Below are 12,859 nucleotides of genomic sequence, written 5' to 3' on the forward strand. Positions count from 1 at the left end.
AAAAACGAGGTCAAGTGCATTTATACTCCTGCTTCCAGTGCCTTCATTTCTAGGACCTTGTCTTTTTTCTAATTAAAAATATGGCACCAGGATTTATCTCTACTGCTTGTACTGGCTTTTTTGAACCTATTCTCTTTGGATGTATACCTAGCTCAGCCTAGATACAGTAGGGTGGGCCTTGGACCGTCTCCAGAGCAGTGTGCCTTACCCTCTCTGAGGAGTGGATAGGGGTGGGGGAGGTAAATGGAGGGAATGGGAGGAGGAGAGGGAGTGGGAACTGGGATTGGTATGTAAAATGAGAAAAGATAGTTTTCTTTTAAAAATAAATAAATAAAAGAATAACAACAGCAATAAAAAGAGATGACACCTTTTAAATCACATAAAAAATATAATTACATCATTTCTCCCATTCCTGTCCTCTCTCTAATCCTCCCATGTCCCTCCCTCCAACACCCTCCATGTTTCTTCCCCCTAACTCCTTCTCAAACTGATAACCTCTTTTTGTTATTATTGGTACAAATATAGGCATAAATATATAAATACAACCTACTGAGTCCCTTTAGTGTAGCTTGTGTTATATAGTTTCTGGCTGACACTTTGATTTCGGTAACCCATTAGAGGGATCATCTCTCAGAGAAGCTAATTCTCCTTGCAGCAGTCATTAATTTTCTGTAGTTCCATATCTTGTAGGGATGTTCTGTGATATTTCTCTACCATTGTTAACATGTCCACTAAGGAGGACATACTCTGATAAGATCTCTTACTGAGAGTAGACAGAAATGAGGAGCCTTTGAAGACAGTTCTCAGGATTCTGAGACAGTACTTTTCCACTCCTAAACTTCAACCTGACTCCAGTGTCTGTATGACTGATAGATTCATTTGTTTGAAGCTCCACCCATCAACAATCACTGAGATCCACAGTGTTTTACCTTCACATACAGACTCTAAAAGTGAATAATGGTTCCAGGACATTCAAGCATAACCCAATCTGTGGGTATTGAACTATTTATATAGAATCTCGTTATGGTTGCCTATAACCTATATGTATCTTCCTGTATGCTTTAAATCAGCTCTGGATTACTTAGAGTTCCTTGTACAAGGGAAATACACTGTTACATGGGGAACTGCAATTAGGGTAGTCAACACTTTCTCTAGCTTTAAGCTCTCACACCATTAGGTGCAAGACGTCAAAGGTTTGTTCTTTAGTTTTTGGATTATTATATTAATTTTCTATTCTGTCCTTTGGGGTCTAAGCTCTTTTCCACGTCACTTGGCCCCTACAGTTTCCCTTTTTTAAAATAAACAAAGAATGGCAGCTTAAAACTTCAAACTACTGAGCACATGAAGCATGTAAGCTTGGTGCTTGATTTTTTAAAAAAATTGAAATTTAGTAAGTTTGCTTCAAAATATTTTATTAACAAAAGAATTATATAAACAATAAAAGGAAAGAAAAGTATGCTTCACAATGAATAATACGCTGAGAGCATTGTGCGATTGTAGTTTCTAATAACAAACTAAAAGGATAGTTAGAAAGAGTAAATATATTCATATACTTTGAAACATTTCAAGGTTAAAAAAACATTGTGCCAATTTTTAAGGGCAAAGAAAGCACATAATAAAATAGACTTTAAAAATTACAAATGAAAATCTGTACATCAAGGATATTTTTAAGGCCTTCCCAGGTAAAGGGCACTCACTATGTAAGGCACGGCACTACGTAAAAAGAGATGAGGAACCACCAAGAAAGTAACATCCCATTAGGTATTGCAAGTCTGGCCCATCTCAGCTTGTAGGATCATTTCTTCTTTTCTCAAGGGGAAAGTGTCAATGAGGTTGAAAAGAGCCATGGGTGTCACTAGGGAGACATAACGTTCTTTGTCCGTTCCATGCTTATCCACTAGCACCATGCTGAAGGAGTAGAGTGGGATTCGAAGCAACAGCCTGGAATAAATAAAAAGAATACTTGGCTATGTTAAACCCTGACCTCCAAGACTTCTAGGGAGCAACCAGATCCCTCTGATAATACTTTTCAGAGAAATGCTTGATGCCTTGATGCCATGAAGGAATGAATCATTTTTAGGCCCCCGCCACTCAAAGTGTGGACCTGGGACCCATAGCATCACATGAAAGAACTTGCTCATGTCTGACCTTATACGTAACAAATTAGAATCTGAGTTATTAGCAATATCTCCAGATAACTGGTATTCAGAAGAAAAGTTGAGAAATTCTGCTTTAGATTATTGGGGTCTGAAAGATCTCAGGCTAGCTATGGTACTATAAACAAAAGTTGCTACACAGCATATAGAACAAGGCTAGATTTGGGGAGCAGTAATGTCAGAGCTATAACGGTGATGATTATCCAGCAAGAGTACTTGACCACTCATGGGACATTTGCCCATGTCTAAACATACTTTTGGTTGTCCTAAGAAGGGACTTAGCTACTACTGACATCTAGCTGATAAGTGTAAGACATATTGCTATATTTAAACTACAATACAGGCCAGCTTTCTAAACAGGCATATCCAGCCTCAAGTGTCCAACAGTCCAAGGTTGAAGAAGCCTGTACAAGGTACACTTGATTAAAGTAACATTTTTTAAAAAACTGATAGTGATGACTATTTCAGGAATTAAATTAGGACTGTCTGGGCTACACCCAGACATTCCTACGTATTTGACTATAATTAGTACCACAAATAAGTTTTAAAAGTATTCTGGCATGGTTTCAAATGTGTGGTATTTTTTTAACATATGGATTTCATCTATGTAGAGGTTTTATATCAATACCAGCAAGTTCAAATGAGAAAGTCAAGAGAAAAAGAAGCAGACAGCTGAGCCCAGTGAAATAACAAGGCCACCCAATCTCCTCTCCTGTTTTTGTTCCAGCTGAAATGAAACAGGCAGAACATATTCTGACATATGAATTTAAAGCGAATTTTCCCCTCATGAATGGTTTCAAGAATTTTTTTAATTGTATAAAGAAAAAGTAGTAAGATGGGTAGGCCAGTCAGAGATAAGGGATAAATTAGAAGAAAACATAATAATATACATGCATAAAAATGCCTTAATGAAACCCATTCATTTTTATGCTAACTTGAAAAATTAATAAAGATATTATTGCATAAAATATAAACTAACTGCAGTTCTCAAAAAGCAGTTTCATGAAATGAGGACATAATTAGTATTTTCCCCAGTGGAAAGCTGACTTGCTAATCCATATCTATTGACTAAAAATCCAAAGGAAGATGACTACACTGCCTCCGCCAGGCACTCCACAGTCGAAGTAGCCAAGGTAAATTCAAGCACAAGAGGGTTGCGGGAAAGTAGAGGAGTGAGAAACTAAGCAGGGATGGAAGGAGAAAAGTGCCAAGAGATGCCACGGCTGGAGACTCGAGGAAGGATAGCTGGATGAAACACTGTTCCACGTGGTTTTAGAACAATTCTGAGGCCCAAATGGTAACATCCCCGTGGCTATTACACACATTCTTCATGTGACTCTTGTACCTTGATTAACACAGAATATTAGCAAAAGGGGGGGGGGACAACCGCCGTGGGAAAGAAGTGATCACAACAGCAAGAGCAACACAAGTGGGTCCCACTGGAGCTGAGAGACCACAGACATCTCAGAGATGGGTGGTAAAGTACCTCATGGATTGTGAGCTTGGTTTGAGGGTGAGGTTGGCAGCATTTCTGAACTACAAGATGACTATTATCAGATTGGAAGGAACTCTTCCTGGCTCACTTTCCAGGGTGAAAATACTTGAAATAACTATTTTTCAAGTCTGAAAATAATATGATTATTAAGGTGATATCCTTTTTGGTTCCTGTCTACTCTGTTCTTCATTTAACAATTTAAATTACACCAAGAATTTATTATTGTTGTATATACATCTATCATGTATGTGTGTATCTGTGTCTACCACCTATTATCCTAAGAAAGTAATTTTAAAAACTGCAACAAATTTTATTTTTATGTATGAACATGTTTGTGGTATATATGTGTCTGTGTTTGTGCTTGCATGTGTGTATACTATATACCATATATATGCAGGTACATGTACATTCGTGTGGATGTGGCTGTGGTAGCCCAAGGTTGGCATCAGGAGACTGACTCAATGGCTCTCCATCTTATTCATGAAACTGGGAATTCTCAGTTGAACTCAGAGCTCAATGACAAGGCTAATCTAGATAGCCAGCTTGCTCCAGAGATCCCTGTCTCTGTCATCTAAGGCTGGAGTTACAGACAGGCCCATCATGCCATCTTAGACTTTACTTATGTTTTGAGGCTCTGATCTTGTCTTCACATTTATAAGGTAAGCACTTTATCCATTGAACCATCTCTTTGGCCCCCTGCAACAAGTTTTGTTTAAGAAATTGATAAATGGTATGATAGAACATTTTTTTTTCCTATCTGGACCTAAGCTAGAATCATCTGGAAAGAGGTAACCTTAATTGAGAAAATGTATCCACCATATTGGCCTGTAGATAAGCCTGTGGGGCATTGGTTCCTGTCGGCTCTGTCCTTCATTTTTTAAATAGTTTAAAATTAAATCAAGATTTTATTGTCATTGTATTTATCACTTGTGTGTATCTGTGTCTGCCATCTATCTATTTTCTTGATTTATGATTGATGTGGGAGGGCCCAGACCATTGGGGTGATATCACCTCTGGACAGGTGGTCCTGCATGGTATAAAAGTGAGAGCTGAGCAAGCCATGGAGAGCAAGTCAATAATCAGTGTTCTCCTACAGCCTCTGCTTCAGTTTCTGTCTCCAGCTTTCCTCCTGCCAAATGATGCTAGATTGTGTTAAGGTGACATAAAACTAACCAGAGCATCTCTGTGATGCAACTCTTAGGAAACTTTTGTGAACTTATTTGAATACTTTTGGTAGAATTCACCAAATGCCATATCATTGTCTTCATAAACATAATAAACCACCACACTTCACAGCCTCTTTTGAAGGTCAAGTGCAATTCTGTAATGAGTTCTGGCCAATAGACTGAGGGGTATCAGTGATGTGCAACATTTCCAAGGGTAAACACAGAAGAGTATGCTATAATTTGGGTGGTAAGTGTCCTCCAAAGTCCCACATGTTAAAGACTTCCTTAGGTGGCACTAGTGGGACATGGCAGACACTTTGAGAAGCAAGGTCTACCATGAGGATTTTAGGGCATTTGGAGGCCTCTCCTCAAAAAAGGATTATGAAACTTTGGTCTCTTTGTTTTTCTATCTCTGGCTATTGATATAAGTAACTTACATGACCATGTGTTCCCTTCATGAGAGGTGACCTTCACTAGAGACTCAGAACAATAGAGTTTCCCCATCTGATTGTAGCCACTAGAATTATGAGCAAAAGAAACAACTGTAGGAGTTGCTTGCCTCTGGTATTTTGATATAACAAGAACCTTACTAACACCATTATTTACTTTTACTTTCTTTCTTCCTCATTTTCAGGAAACTGAAAGGAAATGTGTGCTTCAGAAGTTAATGTAAAAGATGGTAAAGCCATCTGAGACTCCAAGAAACAAGGAGACTTCTGGGACCTTGAGAATAGAGACTGGCTCTGTCCCCTGCAGTATACCAAAGATAAAAGCTAAGCAAGAAAGGAAGATTTTTAAGAAGTGTTAGTTTAGCCAGGTGGTGGAGGTGCATGCCTTTAATCCCATCACTAGGGAGGCAGAGGCAGGTGGATCTCTGTGAGTTTGAGGCCAGCCTGGTCTACAAGAGCTAGTTTCAGGAAAGGCTACAAAGCTACAAAGAAACCCTGTCTTGAAAAACCAAAAAAAAAGTGTTATTTTACCTCATTACCTGATGTGGGAGGGTCTTCTGTTTTAATAAAGAAACTGCCTTGGCCAGCCCTTAGATGGGTGGAGTAGACAGAACAGGAAGAAGGAAGTGAGGTAGATGGCTCAGTCAGATGCCACGCCTCTCCTAAGTTAGTTAGACTGCCGTGCCTCTCCTAGGGAGAGAGATGCAATGAAGCCAGCCACCAGGTCCAACGTGCTGAATCTTTCCCGGGCATAAGCTAGCCAGTGGCTGGGAGCTGGGCAGGATGAAAAGCAGGCCTGCCCGCAGCTCCTCACTACAATTACCCATCTCAAGGTGGCCAAGAGATACAAGAAAAAATGTAGGTTATTCTGAAATTATCTTTTAGCTGCTAAATATGGTTTTAATACATTACTCAAAATCTGACTATTAGGGTTGTAGCTTTATAAACATGACAAAAAGGAGATACAATTGTTGAAACAGACATATGGACAAGTGCTCAGGAAAGATGGGGGGAAAAGAGATCAAGCCTGAAAGGGCTAATTAGTATCTATCTGTGGGGCCCGGGTCTACCCTTGTTCCTGGGGTTCATCTTGAGGACAGTTTCTAGTCAGCTAACTAAAACATTCTGTTTGTTCCTGTGCTTCCTCTGCCCCACCTGGTGATTAGCTGTAGGGCATTGTTTACTCCATCTTTGGTGTGGTAATTTCCCACCTGCCTGGGCGGAAATCCTTGTGCGGCAGCAACGCATATAAGGATTTCCCCAAGGTTGAATAAACGGCATTCGGCTGATCTCCTTTCGAATGACCCAGGTCTCTTGTGTGTTCTTTCAATCTCCAGGCCCTTGCCCGACTTGCGTATGGTACAGTGGTGCGCGAACTGTACCGAGAGGGTAACACAGAATCGGGTGTTACATCTATCCTAATGTGGACAAGGACTGCTGTTTAGGTTATTTTGTTTTCAAATCATCCTCTCCTTCTAACAGAGAGAGAGAGAGAGAGAGAGAGAGAGAGAGAGAGAGAGAGAGAGAGAGAGAGAGAGAGAGAGAGCCTGGTTGGAGGGGAAAGGAGAAAACACTAGCAATTTTCCACTGCATAATTCAGTTGCACATGCAGAAACATGTCAATTAGCATGATTATAATACTCCCAGAATAAAAGTAATTAAACACTGAAGGTTGCCTGAATTCAATACTGAATAGAAAAAAAAATCAAGGAACCTGCCCGGGTACAAGAGCCTCTATGGTGAGATCCAAGTGTATTCACAGGGAATGAAATTTAAGGAGAGAGCAGCTCCTTACCTGAGCTGCAGAGCTAGAGCTGGAGGCATAATCTTTGATCTGATCCTGCCGATGAGGGTCGGGAACACTCCTACCAGCTCCACCACTGTGACATGCCGAAGATCCAGGCCACACTGTGCTTGCTGGGGGTGGAAGCAACAGGGGAGGTGTGAGTGTAACTAAGGAACTGCAGACTGGCACCCCAGCAATGGGCTTGTGGGTGCTTCTTTGCCCATTCCAAATTGTTCTGAAAACAGTTGAAAAACTAAGTCTAATCTGGTGCCTAGAAAAATCTAAGTAGCTTCCTAGTGGAATTACACAAAACAGCCGGGCAATGGGATTTTGAAATCCTAAACACAATGGTTACTCTAAGGTACTTCTAGACCTGGTGAGACTTTGCATGAGTCAAATTTCATAAAACTCATCCAAGACACTACTCTTATCCCCACCCTGAAGTTTCTAATCTCATTCTTATAAGAAATTAAGATTTTTCAGAGTTCCCCTTTCTTTTCTAATTACCCATCCTCCACACACTCCTGCCCTATGCTCCCCATACTCCCCCAAGGAAACAAGGAGAAACTTGTAGAGGATGTGGCTCAGTCAACTACATGTTAGGAGGTCTCACAAGGAGCAGCAGTGACAATCAAAACCAAAAAACGTAACAGAAGATAAATAAGATGAATCCGATTGAATGGGAAAAGTAATTTTTAAATCCTGAACTTTTACAACAGTACTATATGAAGCAAGACAATTATTACTAAGTCAACCACATCCTGGAAGGTAAATGTGAATGTGTTGGTAAGAAGAAAACTATAAGAATATCTAGATCCAAAATGCCATAGCCAACTAGCTAATCAGGTGTTTATCTGGGGCCTGGGGGAACAGGAATGGGCTAGAAATAGGCCAAATTTGGTCATGAGCCAAGGTTTACTGATAAAGAAGAAAGGTGGGTTTATGAGTGTATTCATTTTTTCAGAGATAAGGGCTCAAGGTATGTGTGCCATGCTGCTATGCCAAGGACCATCAAACCAGGTAAGTATATACATTTGCATTTTATGAGGAGCAAGGAGGTTGTGCTGGCTAGTTTTATGCCAACTTGATAAAAAGCTAAAGTCATCTGAGAGGAGGAAACCTCAATTACAGAAATTTTGTCCTAACAGTGGACTGTAGACAAGCCTGTAGTTTTCTTAATTAGTGATGATGGGGGAGGGCCCAGCCTATTGTGAGTGGTGCCCTTCATGGGCTGGTGATCTAGACTGTATAAGAAAGTAGGCTGAGCAAGTCATGGGGAGGAAGTCAGTAAGCAGCATCCCTCCATGACTTCTACATCAGCTCCTACCTCCAGGCTCCTGTCCTGCTGGAGTTCCTGTCCTGATTTCCCTCAGTGATGAACTATGAAGGTGGAAGTGGAAGTCAAATAACTTTCTTTCTAAGTTGCTTTCTGTCATGGTGTTTCAACATAGCCATAGTAAGCCTAATTAAGACAGAGGTAGGTATACAATAGCAGGTAGGGTGAGAGGGATTTATGATACAGATTTAGTGAATTTGGTTCTTATCAAGGTAACCCCAACATTTCATGTGGCTCTTCACAGTCCGTAGGTGACCTGTTCAGATGGTAAAAAATAGTGGAAGAAAGACTCACTAGTCATTGTATTCCCACTGACGTTCGATTAAACCAAGACGGTTCTAACAGGAATTAATGAATGAGAGATCCTAGAAAGGAAGCGCAGCAGATCCTGCTTCTTTAACATTTGGTGAAGTTGACCAACTTCAAGAACAAACAGGCAACTTCTAGTATGATCCTTGCAGTTTCTACCCTCCCCAAACGTGTTGAGTGTCTCATTGAGTAGCAGCAAGATTCACTTTCATTAGAGTAGGGGAAATTCCTAGGGAGGGATATGGTGCCTAGAGGCTCTCGGATGCTTTTTATCTCCTTAGCCAGTCTATCAGGAAGATACCTGATTGATCACCTCCAGTCTATGAATGTGCTGGACAGGCTCAGCAAAGCCAATTGTTCTTCGGCTGGGCCTGGACAGCATGTCAATTAAGCTTATTAGCAAAGACAGACAAACCTCGATGGTTGGAGAATGATTGGGTTAACTCTGGGGAGTCAATGTTAATAAGGTTATACACCAGCCCCAGAAATGAATGACTGTCTCTAAAGTGCTGGTCCCTTAAACTCGCCCTAAATGGATTAGGCGTTGAGTCTGGCCTTTGCTTTTAGCGAACTGCCCGTCTTCTTCCTGTTAGAGGTCTCCCCCCCCCACACACACACCTTAGCTTTGCCAAGGCCTCACCTGCAGCATCCCCAGCTGCAGTCTGTAGAGGAGGTTTCGAGCTGTGGGTGTGGACACAATGAGAAGCCTCCTTTTCTCGTAAAACTGATCCAGGAGTGCGGCTGCTGTTCTGACACCGACATTGACATTCATCGCTGTAATCAGAAATGGTCACATAAGTTCACCCCGTCAGTTCTGGCTTAGCTTAGCCAGGCACATACAAAACCCTAAGTAGACCCTGAGATGAGAATTCAAATTTAAGCTGTTGATTTGAGAAGTGAGTTCCTGAAACACCAGTAATAGACAGACGAGGCACCCTAGCTTTCTCTTGTTGCTGTAACACATCACATTAAACTCAGTGGCTTAGTCTAACATAAATTCATCGTTCTTTTGATATGGCCACAGAGAACATGAGCCAAGTTTAATTCTAATTTTTCCATGGAAACTGATCAATGACAAAGAGCTCTAAGTGATTGGCTCAGTACACATAGCAGCAAACAGTCTGGCCCTGAAAAGGAAATTACAAAAGAAAAATGAGAACACCCTCGGTAGGTTTTATGAACTTGGTGCTAGTATTTCCAACAAGGCTAGCTTTAAAATCATTGTTCATTGCAATTTTCATCCTGTCAACTAAACTGAGTGATAGTTATGTGTCAACATCTGGGCTATCGCTCTGAATGAGAGGCAGTTATTATCTCTAACATTGCCTTTAGCGCTCACAATCTGAGAGAGTTTGGGTCACTATAGAGTTTACAATAAGTGTACAATTTAAATTTTTCTAATAGCTTCATTAGAAATGTACAAATAAATATGTGACAAGAGCTTTATATGTCAACCCAATATATTCAAATATTTCAACATGCCACCAATACAAAAAAGTGGGGGTGCTTTATATTCTTTATTGTGCTAAGACTTTTAAATCGGTGTGTATTTAACACTGACCACATACCTGAATTTGGACTTATTTCAAGTGCTTCATGCCCATATACTGCTAGCAGCTAGAGAGATTTATGAGATTATTTGATAATATACTCTAGGCCTCAGTATCACAGAAATGGCCATTAAGTACTTATCTGAGGAGTCTGCGACTTTTCTGTTTAACATCCACCTGCTCTGAATGGTGGAGTTAAAGGAGGGGAAAAAGAAGAGATACCCGGGATTGAGACAAGGGAAAGCATACAAAAAAGTTAGTCTAGATTTCACACTCTCAGCCCAATTGCTCTTCATCAGTAAGAATGACTGGCATGCCAGGCAGTGGTCGTGCACGCCTTTAATCCCAGCACTCGGGAGGCAGAGGCAGGCAGACCTCAGTGACTCTGAGGCCCCTCTGGTTTACAGAGCTAGTTCCAGGACAGCTAGGACTATTACACAGAGAAACCTTAGGGGAGGGAGGGGGAATCCACTGGTACATTTTAAAGGCTTACCATGTACCAGGAACTGTTCTATTACAGCATTCAGAAGATGATCACATTTAAGAGAGGTATGATTTTCCTCATTTTACACAGGAGGAAGGATTTCAAATGCCCAAGATACACACACACACACACACACACACACACACACCACACGGCATTCAAGCCAATGATGCAACGCGGGAATTATACTGTCTAAACACAGCTAGCATTGAAAACTCAATCCTCCAGCTGTAAAGTAAGTGAACAATCTATTGGCTTAATGTCACTAAAGGCTGGCCCTGAGTTCTGGCCTCCGGGTTATTTCTTAGATGTGAAGTGGGGAACCAGAGAACAGACAAAAGCAAGACAAGGAGACAGGTGAGACGAGCTGCAGCATGGGCTTTTCACCTGCTCAGATGTGCAGAGTTGACACTGAACTTGAAAACGTGCAGGAAATGAAGCTGCTTTTTCCTGCCATGGAATCAGGGGACTTCAGATTCTCATGCAAGCTGGAGCAAGAACTGCACGCATACCTGCACAGCTGGGCTCCGTGCCAGACCAAGCCAGATTGGATTGGCATACCCGGGCAGGACTACCCTGAAGTTCGTAGCCACCAATACAGGAGAATTCACAGGTAGCTCCGTAGTTGTCACCATCGCTGGAACACTTCATGTAACCATTGTCTGGGGCATTGAGTTTGCCACAGCGTCTGACTGTAGGGGACACAAACCCAGTATAACCTTAGTCCAGAGCCCTCCTTCCATAAAGGAACCAGAGAAGAAGTTTGTCATGATGTTATGCAACTAGTAAAATGAGTGGGAGGCAAGGAAGACTATTACCTAATGCCCCATAATGGTCACCGCCCATACCAATGGTAGGTATTCTTGAGATAGATAGCAGCATTAGCCACCTCGTGTTACACATGAGGAGCCTGAGCCCTGAATAGTAAATGATACTACCTGTCCAAATCTTGAAACATGAAGTTTTCAAAAACGACTTTTTTTCAGACAGACCAAAAAAGGGGACTCCTAAGCACTCTGGTTATTTATCTCAGGTACTGAACATATTAGCTCAGAGACAGAAACATTAGTAAGTAGTAGTCTTCTTGGACAGTCAGCGGTGCGCTACTGCGAAGCTAGTCCTGTTTCCTACATAGCCCCGCCATCCTGACCGTGGCGTTAAGATGAACCGCTTCCATCAGCATCACCAAAACCTAAGGCAAAGCTGGCAGTAGCTGTGCTACAAGGGGCATGCAGAACAGTCCGGCTTGGGGGCCTGGCCCCTTCCTTTGACAGTCACAGGAAGCAACGGTCTCACCTCTTACTTTTACTCGAAACTTGCAGGTGCCCTTGTTCTCAGCCCTGTCATGGACTGTGTATTCAATCTTGTGGTCTCCTTCTGGAAAATTCGAGCCTGGAGGGAGGCCTTTTAGAATAACACTTAAGGAAGAAAGCAGAAATACCCAGGATTATGCTTGTGTACCTAAATAGCGGCTGTTGAGTCTGGAGTCTCCTTCACAAGAGCAATTGGATCTCAGCTAAGGGCACTTTGACGGTTTTGTTCCTTTGTTTGTTTGTTGCTTAAGGATAGAACAGGGGTTGGGGGCCGAGCCTTCATGTCTTCCTTGCTGGGCAGACAACACAATACTTTATGAGGAAATTCTTTCAGAGGACAGTTTAGTTGGCCATTTGGCAATTGAAGCCTGCAATAGGTACTAGAATGTTCTTTGCTTTTTCCTTCTGGGTCAGTGTTAAGACCTTTCTGAGCAAATGGTAAATCTCTGTGAATCTTTGACTCTCCTAATACTATATTAGTAAAAGCAAATTTTTATTGTCTACCTTATCTAAATCTTACATGTATCAGGTATGGTTGATTATCTATGATTTAATTTAATACTCATAGAACTCCTATTAGGCAAGTAAAATTCTCCATTTTGCAGGAAAGGAAACTACAGCGACAAAAGGCTAAGGGACTTGACCAAGATTGGACAACACATGGTGACTATAACATCTATCTTCTTAGCGATTTGAGAGCAACGTCAGTTGGTATAACACAACCAACTGACAGCTTTTGGTTAGAAAACTCACCTATTCACTGCAGCCCCTAGGAGCCGTGATATTTGTTGATAATAGCCATGTGAAATAATCAT

General features: G+C 41.4%; 1 protein-coding gene across 2 annotated transcripts in view; it reads right to left on the reverse strand.

The window, feature by feature from the left end:
• Positions 1-1,391: 1,391 nt before the first annotated feature.
• Srpx (sushi repeat containing protein X-linked) overlaps positions 1,392-12,859 on the reverse strand; it is a 75,672-nt gene continuing 64,204 nt past the window's right edge. For both annotated transcript variants that reach the window (XM_038316616.1, XM_038316615.1), the window contains 5 exons: positions 12,028-12,149; positions 11,244-11,423; positions 9,338-9,471; positions 7,062-7,183; positions 1,392-1,941 (listed from right to left, as the gene is read on the reverse strand). In XM_038316616.1, the coding sequence (XP_038172544.1) occupies positions 1,758-1,941; positions 7,062-7,183; positions 9,338-9,471; positions 11,244-11,423; positions 12,028-12,149 (742 nt within the window). In that variant the 3' untranslated portion in view covers positions 1,392-1,757. The remainder of the gene's footprint in view (positions 1,942-7,061; positions 7,184-9,337; positions 9,472-11,243; positions 11,424-12,027; positions 12,150-12,859) is intronic.

Source organism: Arvicola amphibius, chromosome X (genome assembly GCF_903992535.2).
Source record: "Arvicola amphibius chromosome X, mArvAmp1.2, whole genome shotgun sequence".
In the NCBI taxonomy this organism is placed as follows: Eukaryota; Metazoa; Chordata; class Mammalia; order Rodentia; family Cricetidae; genus Arvicola; species Arvicola amphibius.